Here is a 16,665-nt window from a genome sequence, read left to right as displayed (position 1 = left end):
CCACATGCTGGCTAGGGTCTGTGGGGCTGAGGTCCATGCTGTGGGAAATGGGAGAAATGCTTTGCTTCAGCAGTGAGGAGGGATGTGGCAGGGGGAAGTCAGGCAGACACTGCTGTGTCTGTAGTCTCCACTGAGGTCTGGCTAGGGAGCAGAGGGGTGGGACCAGCCCAGGGCTACAACATATCTGGGATGCTGGGGGATTCTGGTTTAACTGAAACCTGGAAGGGGTCTGGGAAAGATGTTGCATAAACCAGTTTGACCCAGATCACTTATGTCTGACACTACATTCAACCAGGTTTATCTTAAACCAGTTTCAGCCATTTTGAAACTGGTTTATGTGCACTGAACTTATGCTGTGCTACAGGTTTAAACCAGTTGCTGATTATTTAAATCAGTTTCTGTGTAATGTCTGTCCTTAGCCATGATGCTCTCCAGCTGCGTGGTGCCCCTTCATAAGACAGAGGTGGAAGGAGTAAGTAGGCCTGGTTTAGGAGTATCACTTGCACTTCCAACAATGTGAATGTGCTGCAAAAATGTCTTGCACATAGTTTTTCAACAGGCTTTCTATTCCTGAAGATGTCTCTTCCCTTACCACCCCATGTTAATACCAGGGAAATGTTTGCAGTGGTCCACCACTGCTCACATCCCAAGAGAAAAGTGCTCCTCTGTGTATATGTACTTGTAGACAGGCCAAGTTTGGCCCACTTATTAGGGTGGGATACCTTAATGCTGGATGTGTGTCCCATCTATTATTACATCACTGTTTGAAGCCTGAATTCTTCAAATGTCACTAGTTCGATCCTGTTGCTCACAGTTTCACTCAGGTGCAACAGGATGTACTTAATGGTCCCACACACCTTGATGACTGTACACGCAGTAGATTCGTGAGCACCACGCTGATTGCTCATTGCCTGGTACCAATCCAGTGTCACAAGTTTTCCAGAGTGCAGTTGCCACTCACTCGTCTCTGTTGAAGCTGCTCTCATTTTGGTGGTGGGAGGCTGGGTGAGCTCTGCGTACAATTCCAGGAATAAACCCAACAGTTTTGTGGCTAGTGCTGGTCATTCCAGATTTGCATCACAATCTGATTGCACTGTTTGGTTCAGGATACTGCTCTGCTGTGAATACCCGTGTCTTTCATTGTCTCTCCATAGCATCTAGTCCTCCTGAGTGGGGCTATTTCCACTGTTGCTGTGGGAATAGTTGAAGTTCTGCAACTACAGAAGGCTTCGCATACTGTTTCTAAAACAGACAGTATGCCGCTGACCTGTTGTTAAGCCCCTGTATTTCTAAGAGTGAAATGGCAGAGAGATTAAAAAAGCTAGAACTAGAAAGAGTAAATGATGTTTCCCTCTGGGCTCCATGGAATGAATGGAAACAAAGTCCCAAAAGAGAAGACAGGACACAGTGAGTTATGGGAACGTGACCCCAGCTCCCACTTCCCTTGCAGAAGTGCTGACAGGGCAGGTGTTGTGCAAGGGCTGTGGTGCACAGGCTACCCTTATTATCAACACACCCACTTATTTTGAAGATGTGTTGCACCAGTAAAGTGTGTATGGACCACAGTAGTTCTGTTCAGGCAGCTGCAGGCCAACAGAAATGTTACTGGTAAAACTTCCTAGTGGCAAGGCAACTTGGGGCAACCTGGGTCTCGTTCCCTGCTCTGTCAGATACTTCCTGTGAGACCTTGGGCAGGTCATTGCTATTCTCTGTACTTCACTTCCCCATCTGCAAAAGTGGGGATAATCATATGTCCGTATCGCACAGGAATATTTGGAAAATAAGTTTTATAATAAAAGTCAGATACTTGCATGTTATGCCATCTAAGCACCTACAGTAGGTAGAACCCTGCATGCTTTCTTGTCCTGCCCTTGTGCATCTTCCCTAACCATTTCAAAAGTGCATCTGAATTACTCTACCTGCTGCTTGGTTTATTTTGCCAAATTTTCTGCACTGTGCTTCCCCCACCCTTAACCTGCTTGTTCTGTGTCCTCTGTTTGAACTATTTAATTTTCTGAGTTTGCTTGGGCTGATTTTATAAACATCCTGGCAATTACTGCAGTGGATTTAAGGAGTTTGGAGCTTACACAGGTCTGACTTCGTTTTTTTTTCTTTTGTCTGTTTTCTTTCAGTACTTATAGTACTAAAGGCACTGGAGAATGTACTGAGGAGAATGAATTTGCAGCATCTTAGATTAAGAGTCTGATCTAATGTCAGCAAAAAATGCCATTGACTTCATTAAGTTTGGATCCTAGGTGAATTAACAGATCGCTCTAATTTTTGTGGTAAATCTAATGCCTTTAGTGTCGGTGAATATTCCCCTGCTCTACATCTTACTCGTGTTGAGACTAAATTTCAGATTCTCCAACAATCTCATTAGGGCCTTTCCTGTAATCTCTCACTAGTCCTTTGAATTACTCTTGTGCTGAATTGCTATGTCTATTAGCAAAACCTCCAATAATTAGACTCCACGTGATGGCCTTCTGAGAATAAGACTTTTTTTTTGTTCAGTATCCCACCCACCCTAAGAGTCAAAGTAGAGGGAACAAGAATTCAATCTGAAATGAGAATCAAATGCTTCTAACCAATACTGGGTTCATTTCAATAAAATTTGGAAAGACATAACCTAAAAACAACTTTAATTTGATGCTACACAGGGAATAAAAATGAGTTTTTAAATAACTGTATGTATGCTTTCTGGAAGTATGGGCTAGGCTTTCACGCCTCTGAGAGGTTACTTCTAGCCATTGTTTTCGAAGGGGTCACATGAAATTGGCCATTTAAAATCAGTATCACGACATTTTTATGACTTTTTTCTATTTCTGTTTCCATACACAAGGAAGTGGTCTTGAGTTCATTGCATATTTTCTTCTGAGAAGGGCAGCCTAGGAAGGAAAACCTCAATTTGTCAGAAAAAGAAACAAAAGTGATGGGTGTTCCGGATATCTAAATACACTATGGGGCCTTTTTGATAAAGTCTTACCCTCAAGTCATCTAAAGAAATATTTTTGTATTATTTTCCTCCTATATAACTCTCTAATTGTGCCCATTCTTCTCATCTTTCAGCTAGTCTTGGAAGGCCAGCAAAACAATTAGCCATCCCTTCCTCCATGTATGTTATTAACTCATATTAACCTGTGGAGCTGAAGACGTCAGACACTCATAGAGTGAGAAATGTGTGGTATTTGTACAGAGTTGTATGCCTCCATTTATTCTTACTTGGAAATGGAAGAACATCGTCTCCCATCTAGTGAGAATTCACTTTCTGAATGTGGGCGGTGTTTCAGGCTCCGAGAGAGCATTTAACATGATTTGTTGCTGGTTAGATTTACCCGGTGCTCTTGCACTCCTTGTCAGAAAAAATTCAAGGCAGGAAGTCAGCCCAAGGAATGGAGTTTATAGCAGTGAAAAGTGATCACTACCTATGCAGTGCAGTGGGGAAGAGCTACGCAAATCATGGGTTGTGCTAGCCAGAAAGAACTGATGCCCGGGTAGTTTTGAGTGTTTTCATTTTGGCATCTCCCTGACAGGAGCCTCCACCTGCAGAGATCTCATTAGTCCCCCTTCACCCCAACTTAAATCTTTTGAAAAAATGGTGATGGAAATGCTCCCAGTCAGTCTTCAAAGAGCATCTCATGGTTAAGACCCTTTTGGGGAAGGAGAAGGGATTCTGTATGACTTGCTACCTGTACAGCTTGTGGTGTCCTGGAGTAAGAGGTGTGCGATAGTGTCAGAAAATGGGGAAGCTTGGGGTAATATTCTAAACACGCAGCTTAAAAATGGCTGCATAGCTGCATCAGTTGACCCGGTTGCCTGCATGATCATGTTGCCTTGGCAAGACAGTATTAACATGAGACTGCATATTTCATTGTACACCATGTTGTATATCAGGATATGTACATGCGTTGTGTCCCATGTGTGAAGTTTTGTGGCTTTCCCATATTGTCAGCCAACTGCTGATAGTGCAGCTTCAGAATTTTAACAATTTGCTTTCAAAAAGGTAAATAGAAACTTGCTAGCAAAGCTGCAAGTGCGTTAGAGTCAGGTTGTGGGGTTTAACCTCTTGGCCAGAGTGGGTGGACATCAGAAGCCCTAGAGGAATTCTTAGTGGTACCGTCAGGGCCCTGCTGGGGGAACAAAGTCCCCCCGTGTAGGAGCTCTGTCACTCTGTTACTGGATGTGGCGTGAACTCCTTGTTCCCCAGCAGCACTGACTCAGTTTGTTCTGCACGAAAATAAAGGCATGACATCTTATACTGTATGTGAGAGATTGAGAGGCTGTTTTTGGAAAACCCATCTTGTGCAAAAGCGAATGCAGGGAGATGATAATTTTAGAGCATTCTCTCAAATTCATCCCATATATGTTCCAAAAGAAATGAAGTACTGAACTCCATTCCAGCTCAGTGTGTTGTTTGCCATTTTTATCAGGCAAATCTATTTTTTTTCTGAAGAGAAATTGCCCACCCAATTTATCACCTTTCTATTTTTGTTCTTGTCTATATAGGGTGGGCTTAACTGCTGTTCCCACCAGGTTCAATGTTTTTGATTTATACACCAAGTCCTAACATTGATGTGGATGGAGCTGTTTTTTGTCCTTCATGGCAGGGCTGTTTGTTTCATCTGAAGGCAACGCAATTTCCTGTTTGTACGGACCAGAGTTCTTTTTTCCCCAAGCCAAAGACTTTTTTTTCAAAATAATCATAGTGCTAATTGTACCTTCAAGGGACTGGCTTTCTAGGTGCCTTCCACAACCCACTCTTACAATGGGCTTTATAAGGGTGGACTCCTGTGCATGTTAAGAACCCCGTTGGGGTATGGTGAATGAGGAGTCCGGTCTGCTGCTGGTTGCAGGCAGGCAGGGGATTGATCTGAGGACTTCCAGAGATAACAGCATGGGCTGCTACAGTTTGGGCTAAAGAATCAAATCACCATAGTTGGGACTATAATGGTTCTTATCAGCTGTGGATAGTATACTGGACCTGCAACACACAAACACACACTTATTTGCCAGTGGGTGATGCTTGCTGCTTTGAGCATACTATCAACATTAATTCATTAGGATGAGAATAATTAGATATTTATAGATTTTAAGGCAGAAGAGACTCTTAGATTATTCAGCCCAACCTTTCCTATCACCTGTAAATCTAAGTAAACCATGTATGGTTATTGAAAGTAATTTGGTTATTTAGCTTTAAAGCCATTGTAGGTGTATCTCTGATCACTCACCTTACATTGGCCTCTTAGAGTTTCTTGACACTACTTTAAAAGCTCCTTTGAGGAAGTTGCCTATTATGAGCAAATGTTGTACTTGGGATTTGAGGCTCCACAGGATCAAAAACACCGTTGCCCATTTGAATCTTCCACTAGCTTGAGGAATGGGTGAGTGTTATAGTCAGGTAAACTGAGGCACAGAAGGTTAATGAGACCACTGACAAAGACAGAGGCAAGGTTGGGAACAGAATTTAAGGCCTGTTCTCCATGTTTATCCGTGAGCACCTCCAGCCAAGGGCCAAGAAAGTTATTCATTTGCAAGGGTCTGTTCTTCAGGAGTCCTCTCTTTTAATGCCTGCATCCGATCTGCTGTTTTAGTTGGTATTCAAAGATGAAGTGTCTTGTAGTTTGTAAGATCTCTGTCTCCATTGGCTGGTCTGGTTGTATACATATGCCCTTTTATTCTCTTGCTGAAAAGGGTAGTTGGTGCCCCCAAGTGGTAGAGAAGTAAATAATAGGGGGTTTTGTATTTTTTTTAAGTTCTGGTGGAGGGAGTCTCAGCTCTTGTTTTTCTGGGACCTGTTGAGGGAAAAGAAAGAGAAAGCAAAATGGATGTAAAATTGGCCTAAACAAATAAACAACCAGATCAGAAAATCTGCCTTTTGTGGCTAATAATAAACGGCTGTGAGCAGTACTTTGGCAGGGCCATGACCAGCATTTTAACTGTACTGTTTTTTCCTTGTAGGGCAAGCAGGTGTTGGAGAGTGCGGTGATGAAATGACACAATTCCCTGCAGAACCCTGGATTCCCGTGTAAACGGTGCTCGGACAGCTGTAGGAACGGCCAAACAAGAGGCCACTGACACTTCCTTCCTCCTATTGCTGAGGTCTGCACAGCAGTTGTTTCAGTGTTCTCATGAAAGTGCTCAGTTCTCATTTTCCAGACTGAACAATTAAACAGAGTTTGACCTGAGCTTTGGGTCCCCGTGTGCGGTTCTCTTTGAGCATGGCTCTGCATGGAGCAAGGTACTCCCGGGATTGTGAAAGGAGGGTGAGCGAAGACCTGGACAGCGAACCCAGGAAGCAGTTCTTCACATGATGGGATTGTTGGGCAACCACAATGCCCATCACTCAAGAAAATGCTCTGCTCTTTCTCCCCCTCCTGTGTCAGTGGCTGCAAAACAACCTGCGGGAGGAGGTGGAAGGGTCAGAGCAGAGGCTGTGTCATTCTGCCATTCAGAAGCTAAGAGAGTACATTCAGTTGACTTTTTCTGTGGATGAGAGCAAACTGCAGCATGGCAGTCCCAGCACTTTAGACATGGAAATCTGCTCTGTACACCTGACCAAGGAGGTGGAGAAGGCTGAGGCACTCGGGTTAAGTTTTGGAAACATTCCTGCTTTTGGAGACTACGGAGAGAAACAGAGAGGAGGAAAAAAGAGGAAGGGGCATAAAGTTCCCGTGTTGGATGTAGGATGTATCTGGGTAACTGATTTAAAGAAAAACAGCCCAGCGGGGAGATGTGGGAAAGTGCGACTGAGAGATGAGATTCTTTCACTGAATGGACAGCTAATGGTTGGCGTGGATGTCAGTGGGGCAAGGTAAGATGGAAGTGGCTAGTGCAGACCTGATGTGCTAGAGGATCATTACTGTACAGACTGATCTGATAGAGGCATGGAACAGCCATCGCTGGAGCTTGGGCTGAAATACTGTGGCCAAAAGATTTTAGAGAACAAAAAAAAAAAGGTGGGGGGAGGAAACACACATTTGGCAAATTTGTATCATTTTATCAAGTTGTGTACATAGAGAGGGAAATACAAGTGCATCTAAATGTTTCATCTGACACTTGAAACAAATTATTGAAATCTTCCTTTTTAAACAACTGCTCGTTTAGAATTTTTCTTTGACATTTTTTTAAATAAATATAAAAAGATGATATAAAGGCACTGAAGACAGACCTGAAAGAATTAAAAATGAAATGAGGTGTGTATGGGAATTGCCTGTGAACTGAAAAAATCAGTTACTTACACAACTCTGCTCTTCATGGACCAGATGAACAGCTCGTGCTTTCCGTTGCACAGGGGAGGTTCACTCTGGATAAGATTGGGAGGTACCAGTGCAGTAGTGATTCGGCTTTCTGTTCTGGAGGGTACAAACCTCTGCCTTAGTCTCCTCCAGTGGGTGGTTTTGATCTGAAATCTTTGTCAAACAAGTTGTTTGTAAAAACAGTAGGGCTGGCTCACCTGATTCTCTGTTTGAGCACATGAGTGCAGCTTTACTGACTGCAATAGTGAAGCATTGCTTTATGCCAGCTGGGGACCTGGCCCCACAAGTAAAAGCCTGAGGAAGGGAACAGTAAGAGGGCTGTAATTAACGGTGTCTTCATTCTTTGAGGAGGTAGTTTAAGAGTAAAAAGCTTTCATAGGAATTACTCTGTATTTCACCGGGGGGGGCGGGGCGTGTGACAGTTTTCCAGCCAGCCCTCATTGTTCTCATGTTCAGCAACATGTACTTCATAAACAAGGAAGGAAACAAAGACTCAGGCTCAAGGAAGTAATGCTCTAGGGGCACAGTCTTGGGAAGTGCTGAGCACCCTCAGCGACCGTTAGAGAGATGGTCACCTCTTACTGCCCACGTTCACAGTAGCAGCAACGACAAGGAAGTTAAAATTCCTAGATGTGCTATAAAGTTCTGATCTTGAACATCTCCCCTCATTTATAGTCTGGTAGTTTTCCGTTTTGAAAATGGGACTAAACTGGTTTCTGTTTCTTTGGTTTGTCTGCCTACTGTGAATTTAGGCTATTTGAAACTGCGTCTTTGTTGTACAGCACTTAGCACCGGGGGGCCCTGGCCTCAGTCGGAGCTACTAAAAAAGGGTTCCTCTAATACCAACGATTACTACAAATAGGTCTGAATCAGTGCTGTGATCAGTAAAGGTGAGAGAGGATGTACCACTGGGTCACGTATGCTGATTTGAGCAAGATGCTTAGAGGGCTGTATCTCTCCAATTCAAAGATGCCAACACCCAGCCTTGGTTTTGTACGTGCCAAAAATAAGTCCCTGACATTTTGTTCCTGAAGATGTGCACTGAAGATAAAACAAATGATATTATCAAGATCTCTAACTCCTTGATTGTACTTGGAAAATAGAAGAGCATTTCCAAAAATCAGTCCTAACAGGTGAGTGAAGATGTTTGATGTGCTGTCCTTTTTCTCCCTCCACCATTGGAATTACTTGTTCTAAGATCCAAGAAAATCTGCAGAAGCCAGTGGTAATGTGACACTATTTTTCATGCCAAAGGGAGTGAATGTCTTGTGGAGTCTGAGGCTTCCTGGTGTCAATTCTTATTTTTCCAGCCCTGAGTTGTGTTGTGTTTTGCAGGGTCCCTGGCTAGATCAGCAAGCTGGGCAGAATATTCACAATCAAAATAACAAGATTTTTTCACCAGTATTTTATGTCACTGCAGGGCTGGAACGCCCAGATGTTGGCTGCACACACAGCGTGAGTTTTTATTTATGACAGTTCATAAGAACCTACCTTAAAATGGCCTAATGTCACATGGACCTGGGTAAAATACAGGGCATTTAGTAAGCAGACCTGTTTTTTTTCAACATCCCAAGTATTGTAGTCCAGTGTGCTGTGAGTTTTTGACAAGCAATGCCAGTTGAATAAAAATCAGAGTTTTGCAGGACTGTCTCAATTGTGGTGCTATTGTTGGCTTAGCTTGGCCGTTATGCTTGGATTGCCCTATAGTAGCAAACAGCAGTCCTTACGTGGCATCAAGTAGAGCACCCAGCATTTTACCTTTTAAATCGACCTGTGGCTCAGCATGATTTTTAAGAGATCTTGTTGGTTTCTTTATCAGGGATCTTTGAGCAGATCATCATAAGATACAGCATTTAGAGCAGAAGGAAGGAAGGATTTGATTTGCAGACCCTTTTCTGCCTTTTGTTGAACACGTGCGCATTTGTGTCTGCTACACATTGGTGGGGCCTGTTCCTGTTGATTCTTCAGACCTCCCTGGACCCCCAGGTTTCTGCTGCGCGGACCAGTCCATTGCAACGAGATTTTCAGCAGTGATGGACAGGTCTGGCTCTGCACATCTCAGTGGTGGCCACAGCATAGTAATTATTTTGCTTATTAAGCAAAAGACCCTGGTTTGATATTAAAGGGCATTAATTCTGTGTTTTTATGCATGAGTATATGTGTATATATGTGTATATACAAGGTCTGTTAAAAAAGTATCGAGACTGATGCTGTAGGACTGATGCTCAGCTGCCAAAGAATGTAGATGATCTACTCAGGTCCCTTCTGACCCTAGAAACTATGAAACTATGAAGAAGTCAGTGGGCACTTGAGACACTTGTACATGTGACAGGGGTTTAGTCCTCTCGGTTTTATTCTATGCCCCCTAAAATTGAAATGGTGGGTTTTGCAACCCATCATTTCAATTTTCTGTCATGTTACAGCAAGGGGCCTGATCCTTTTTTCTTGTCAGCGCTGGTTGTGGGGGAGGCGAGGCGAGGCGAGCTGCTGGTGAGTCAAGCAGTCCCTGAGCTGCAGGGGGCTAGGGTCCTTGCCTTTGCAGCAATGGCAATCCCCAGCAGCCTGCTAGTGGGCCAGGTGCTTGGAGGGGGCACCCAGCCCGAGCCAACTCTTCCCTGACCCCAAGCTGGGGCAGCACCTGGTCTGCTACCAGCCCATCCAGCTGGCCCTGGGAGGGGGTGCCACTGCTGCAGAGGGAAGGACCAAGCCCGCCCACCCCCCCAGCAGCTCAGGGGCCACTCAGCCTGCTGGCAGCTCTCCCCCCAGCTGTGGGAGAGGTGGGCAGGCACCACTAAAAAAAGAGAGAAGAAGGTCTCTTAACACTTCTGCTTTTAGCAGGCTTCTGCAGCCAGCCTGGGGTCACACAGGAATGGGCTGGCTTGCCCTGGGGGAGCATGGGAAAGTGGCAGAGGGCAGCTGGTTTTCCTGGCAGCTGGAGAAGTCAGCAGGGGCAATGGACAGGGTACTGGAAGCCCGGGCAAGCTGCTAGCTGAAAGGGTGCCACCCCAGCTCAGTGGCACCCAATCCAATGCTTCCCCGAAACTACCCAGGCTTCCAGCACCCCGTGCATCATCCTTGCTGCCTTATCCGGCCACCAGCAAGCCCAACCGCCCTCCTGCTGCCTTCCTGAACTGCCCCAGGGGCAAGCCAGCCCATTCCTGGGTGGCCCCAGGTGTCCTGCCAGCTGCAAGAGCCTGATGAAAGCAGAAGCAGTGAAAGGGCTGATCCTTTTTTTCTGCGGAGCTGGCCACCTCTTCTGCATGGGGGAGGGCAAGCTAATAGCTGCATTGTTACAATTTGCAATGTTGCAAACTAAATTACATTGGGAATTAGTTTAATTTGCAATGATGCTAGCTCATTTAAACCCCCCCCCAAACTCTTGCACATGTATAGTGTGATGCCATTAAGCCACACAAAGTGACATTTTCATGATGTGTACATGCTAATAGCGTCACGTGTACAAGCGCCTTTGAAGAGGAAGTGTTAGCATCTCTGAAGATCTGTCATCTGGCCTTTTTATTTGTCTGTCTGTAGCTGAATTGGTAGCTTTTCATAACTATTTTTTAAAGTTTTAACAGGTTTACAAATTCTTTCCAGGACAGCAGAAATGAAATGCTAACCATAACTGATCTTTTTTTTTTTTTAACTCATCTTCGTTTGGAGCAATATTATGCAATATAGTAGAGTCACCAAACCTTTCTGTTTAACAGGGTGTTACCATGTTACAGGATGAAGCCTCTTGACATTATCTAGGCAGCGGTATTACTAAAGATATTATTGACTGAGTCAAAATATCAACTCCACCTATATTTATTAAACCAGGCATGTCAATCAAACAGAAGATTGGAGAGGCGAGACTTTTTCAGGGAAATGTTTTGTCTACTTTTGAATATCTGAAAACCAACTTTCTTTGTGCCTGTTCTTTTTTCTATTTTGCTGGATACATACTTGATGCCTTAGCTTTTTCATCACACCAGCATTCTTGGAACTGTTCCTCTCATGTTGAACTATTTTTTTTCCAGTGACAGGCTATCAGTAGTCTAGCAGATGACAGATTATTTCTTTGAGCATGGTTATGCCTCCTAGGGAGCCCCAGAAGTGTTAGCAAAAAATGCTTTGATAATAATAATCCACCAATTTGAAATAATATTTGATTATGAATTATATCCCAGCACTCTTTGAGTGGACATGTGTACTACATATGTTTAGCTTCAGTTTGAAAACTGAAAAATCTTTCATTTGGGGAAAAAAAAGCCAAATAAATTACAGTTTGAGAGAATGTATCAAAGATGAAAAGGGGTATATGCGATAGTATTACAGAAGCGTAGCCAGTATACCAGAATGGTATTAAATTATTTTACTTACATATATTTTGACCTTGTAAAATTTGGATACTTTAGCAGATACAGAATTTTTGTAAGGGATCCTCCCAGTTTTTTCACCATAACTCAAAAGCTGAGAATAGTTCCTGGAAGCCAACAGGGATTTTTTTTTGTCAAGGTACCTTCAAAGGTCCATTTCTGATTCCTCCCTACTTCTTCATCAGTTTCACTAGGATGAAATATGGCACACACAATCTCAGGGGAATTATTTTATTTTTTGAAGATGTAAAGAGGGAAAGTGTGTCGTTTATAAAGCTGGACTCTTTATATCCCTTTGAACATAAGATACACTTTTAAAAATAAAATATTCTAAAAATAGTTTTCTAAAAAGTCAAAACCATAGAGGTTACATCCTTGTATATGCATCTTTATTTGATGCTTTATTTTTTTTCTTAAGTGATGAATGATAAGCCTTGGATGAGCCTTAATTTGGGTTGCCGTGTATTAAAAAGAACGTGGTATGATGGAGTTTCAAACCTGAGAACTGAAGGTAAAGTCCTGGCCCTAAGGAAATCAGTGGAAGAATTCCTACTGACTTCAGCAAGACCAGGATTTTACCTTGAACTTCAGTTGCTACCTTGTTTTATATTAGTTAGTGGTTTTAATTGTGTAAATTTTTAGGCTTTGCTGGTTAAATTGATTGATATTAGAGGATAATCTAACATAATCTTACTTTAATAGATTCACAAGCATCACAAAGTGAAAATTATCCCTTCCTTCTTCAGTTATCAGTAAAATTTTGATAGCTGAATATACTGAACTTCTAAAGACTTAAAAGTTCCAACCAAATTACCATTGTTTAAATGAATCCAATACATTATATGAGACAGTAGTTATGCTATGTGTATTTGCTAACTTGCTCCCATTGTCAGCAGCACTGGACTTGGTCATAAGTATGAATTATCTAATTTATTATTTATTCAAGTTGTTGCTGCTGTTGGAAATATATGAAGGGGTAAGTTCTCTTTCCTAGTAGTGTTCAACAGTACACAAACACTTCTTCAGCTTGCTGTATGGAGCTCCATACACAAGATGGAGAGCAGAATGGCTTGCAGTACATCCTGTGTATACTGGAATTGAAAATTTGATTTTAAAACAGGTCTGAGGAAATGGCTAAAAATTAAGGAGAAAAATTAGGTAAATACTTTAAAAAATCAGAGCTATTTTTGCTTTGTAGGTTTCAAAAAGAATTTTTATACACTTTCATTTTTATCTCAATTTTTTATTGAAGGTCTTGAGTGTCTTGTGTTTTCCTTTTCTTTTCCTCTTTTCTCCTTCTTTTTCTTCTTCTTTCTCCCATTTTCAGTAGAAGAAGAGGGAGAAAGAGAAAACAATCTGCATTTTTTCATTTTTCAATTATGCCCAAACTCTTAGAATTTTTAGGAGAAAAAAGGAATTGTTAATTAAATTATTATATGTGAAGAAAAAGCTAGTTTTCAGTGCAGGGGCGGGGGTGTTACAGAATTTGACTATTCTCATTTTGGAGCAACTGCTCTGATTTAGTCCTCATTTTATCACAAATGGATGGCCTCCTTCCACGTTAGCTAAACTAAGTCCTCCTTACATCCTAAGCTAAACTAAGTATTTTACCACAATCACTGTTTTTCTCCACAGCTGACTGTGGTGATTTTTGAAGCCAACCACAAGAGTTTAAAATGATAGATCACTTAAACGAGGTTTTGAAATGGTTCTTACTTTCAGTGACGTAGAACTAAGTCTCTTGGTCCAATTCTTCCTTTGTGTTTTGAAACATCAATCTACAGCTGTGTAATGATGCAAACATAACACTCAGGGAGTGCCAAGAATTAGCCATGAACTGAAGGGAAGGTTGGGGTGATCTGATGTCTGTCCGTGTTGGACTCTTCCTCTTTGAAAGCAGTTGTCATCCCATTTTTTTGCCTTGCAGAATAGATTAGCTTGCAGCCAATGGCAGATGCATAAAAGTTGCCCCCCGAAAAGAATTCCCCCTGTTCTTTCCCTCATGCTGCCTTCCAAAACATTCAGGTTCGGCAAGCTGGTTATTGTAATTTTCTGGGGATAGATTAATTTATTTTTTTTTAATACAAAGCATAAACCCTTCCAACAAGATAAAGCTTAATTAAAGTTTGTTTGCTTTTTCTCATGTTTTATAAAATATTGTTTAATGGAATAACGTATGGAGAGGTTGGGCAAAGGACATTTCTGTAAGAGCTTTTTAAAATTATTGACACTGCTTACATGGCTGACTAAATAGTTCTTTCTTGACAGCTGCAGATTACACACCTCAAAGTTATCTTGGCTTTGTTAATCAGAGCACGTGTTTGCTCCCTTCCCCCTCAGCTCACATTGTGTCTGCCACCTCTTTCCCTCCCTTGCACAATGCTACTGCTGCTGAGGCAAGAGGCTTCATTACTGCAAGTGTTTTCATTTGGACCAGACATCATGCATCTCTGCCTCATCAGTGCTTCACCTCTATTTCTTCCGTTGTGGCCTGTTAGCTTGTTAGCTGTATGAAGGAATATCATGCAGCGCTTTCTCTTGGCTTGTATTCATTCTCCTCAGCACCTGGCCATTGCTGATGCAATGTCACCCTTCCTCCCCAGGGTGTAGGGGAGGAGAGGATGCGCTACAGCTGTAGCCATTGACAGATAAACCCTGTGCAAGGGAGGTTGAAAAGAAGGGAATGGAGGGTGAGGGAGTGAAGTTTCCTCAAATGCTGGATTAGGCCACAGTGCTACAAATACTTCTCTGTGTCCAGGGCACAGGACACGTCTCTGATTCGAAGGGGTGCTAGAATGGCAGCCTCAGGGAGTCTGTACTGCCACTGCTGCAGCAGCCTCAGATCGTATGCTGAGCCAGCAGCAGCCTGTGCCACTGCCACCACTGCATCCCTTGCATGAGGAGGTAATCACTCACTGTGCCTCCATGCCCCTCCTCCCCCAACACCCTGCACGACCCAAGGCACCAGCATGTTCAGTTACCCCTCTTCCTACCGTGACTGATTGTCTTTTGTTAGAGAAGAAATGAATTGTCTGCACAAACTGCAAGGGAGATACTTTCACCCACCAAAGTGGTAGTCTCCCTAGTGCCTTTCCCTTTAGCCATTGGAAAGAACTGGAGGAAGTGGGTCCTGTTGCAAGTTTCACCCCTGCATGTGACAAGGCCAGCTGCTTGCTAAGTGGTGTAGCTGTCTCTAAACACAGTTTGTATTTCTTAATTTGCAATAACCTAAATGCACAAAATATGACATCACTATGGGCCTGCCAGGAGCGGGTGAGGCCTCATGCTCCCAGTTCTCCCACATTCCCATATGGTGCATTTGCTAGCACAGCACCGGATGCTTACGCTGTAAATAATTAAGACTGTAAGTGTTCTAATGCGCAAGCAGAGAACATGTCAGAGCCACTGTTCTCGCTCTTCCTAGTAGGTTTGCGTGCTTACATTCCCATTTGCAGAGTATATTCATTTGCTGCAGCGGGCCTTCCTGTCTCTATCAGTGAGAAACAGCGCATGTTATGTGTGGCAGTCCCCAGGGATAGGGACAGACATTCAAAAAGCTGGAGCCTGAATTGATTCAATCTTTGCAGGTTAGTCTAACCTGCCTAGATTGAACCAATTTGCAAGTGAATAGCCATTCACAAAATGCAGACTCATGCCTGCTGTGGCTCAGGCCAGGAGCCATGGTGCAGGGAAGCTGTACAGAGGTGGATGGTGGGGGGGTGGGTGGAGGGGTCATGGCTACAATACCCTTAAGTGACCTGGCCAGGGAGGGGGCTGAATTTCCACCTCCCTGTCCCACTGGCACGGACCCAAGCCGGGGTCCACCTGGCACTCCCCCTTCACTGCTGCAGTAGTGGGGCCAGGGCGTGGCTAAATGCCAGTCAGCGTGGCCCTTGAGACAGAGGGGGCAGGGAGGGGACTTATTTCCCCTTTTACCTCCACTATCCCCAGGGGACCGCAACCAGGGTCTGCCTGCCCCAACCACTGCTGCTGCCACATGCTCCTTGTGTGGGGTGAGTGGCAGGATAAGCCTTCTCCTGTCCACTTTTCCAGATGCCAGAGGGAGAGGGGAATAACTCCGCTCCATGCCCCCCGCCTAAAGGGGCCATTCCGCCCCCAACCCTGCCACTGGAGTGGCGAGGGGGCAGGGCCCTGACAGGGTAGCAGCCCCTGTCCTGATGTCTGGGGAGTGTGTGCCTGGTCCCGGCAGGGGAGTCAGAGCTGCTATGGACTGCGTGAGGGGAATGGCAGCACTGGGCCTTGGAGGGAGCCATACCGCCCCTAGCACTGCCGCCACTCGCCCCGTGCAGTCCATGGCAGCTTTGACCCTCCCCGCTGACAGCCCCCCCTGCTGGGAAGAGGCTCATGCTTCTCAGACACCAGGACAGGGGCTGCAGCCCTGTCAGGGCCCTGTTCCCCTGCCACTCCAACAGAGAAATACAGGTCTGTACCAGTGGGAGGGGAGAGAATAAACCTCTTCCCTGTCCCCTCCCAGGGGCCAGTGTCTGGCCAGGCCCCTGCCCCTGTCTGTCCCTGCTCCAGCTAGGGAGCAGAGGGGCAGGGCCAGAGAGCACAGCCCAGCCCAGCGAGGAGAGCATGCTGGGAAGTTGGGGGACTCTGGTTTAGCTTAAACCAGGAAGGGATCTTGCATAAACTGGTTTGAGCTCAATCAGTTAAGTCTGATACTACATTTAACCAGGTTTATCTCAAACCAGTTTCAGCCATTTTGAAACTGGTTTATGTACATTGAACTTATGTTCTATTACAGGTTTAAACCAGTTTCTGATCACTTAAATGGGTTTATATGTCCCTAGCCCAGAAGTTTGCAGAGAACTTGCTTATTTGGGAGCGGGGCTTAGGGGTCTGGGAGCTAAGGTGGTGTTTTCGTCGATCCTCCCAGTCTCAGGCTATGGGCTGAGGAGGATCCACACAGTGAACCAAAGACTGCGGAGCTGGTGTCATCGGGAAGGCTTTGGCTTCCATGACCACAGCCTGCTCTTTGGCGAGAGAGGCAGCGAGCTGCTGGGAAGAGATGGCCTCCACCTCTCCCC

The 16,665-nt window shown here is 44.3% G+C and overlaps 1 protein-coding gene across 3 annotated transcripts in view; it reads left to right on the top strand.

Moving 5' to 3' along the window:
* Positions 1-5,949: 5,949 nt before the first annotated feature.
* Positions 5,950-16,665, top strand: part of PDZD2 (PDZ domain containing 2) — a 199,057-nt gene continuing 188,341 nt past the window's right edge. For all 3 annotated transcript variants that reach the window (XM_019531915.1, XM_019531914.1, XM_019531913.1), the window contains exon 1: positions 5,950-6,808. In XM_019531915.1, coding sequence (XP_019387460.1) covers positions 6,330-6,808 — 479 coding nt within the window. In that variant the 5' untranslated portion in view covers positions 5,950-6,329. The remainder of the gene's footprint in view (positions 6,809-16,665) is intronic.

The sequence above is a fragment of the Crocodylus porosus genome, unplaced genomic scaffold, assembly GCF_001723895.1.
Source record: "Crocodylus porosus isolate Cpor-Errol unplaced genomic scaffold, CroPor_comp1, whole genome shotgun sequence".
Classification (NCBI taxonomy): domain Eukaryota; kingdom Metazoa; phylum Chordata; order Crocodylia; family Crocodylidae; genus Crocodylus; species Crocodylus porosus.
Note: the sequence above shows the minus strand (reverse complement) of the source record. Positions and strands in the feature narration are given on the sequence as shown.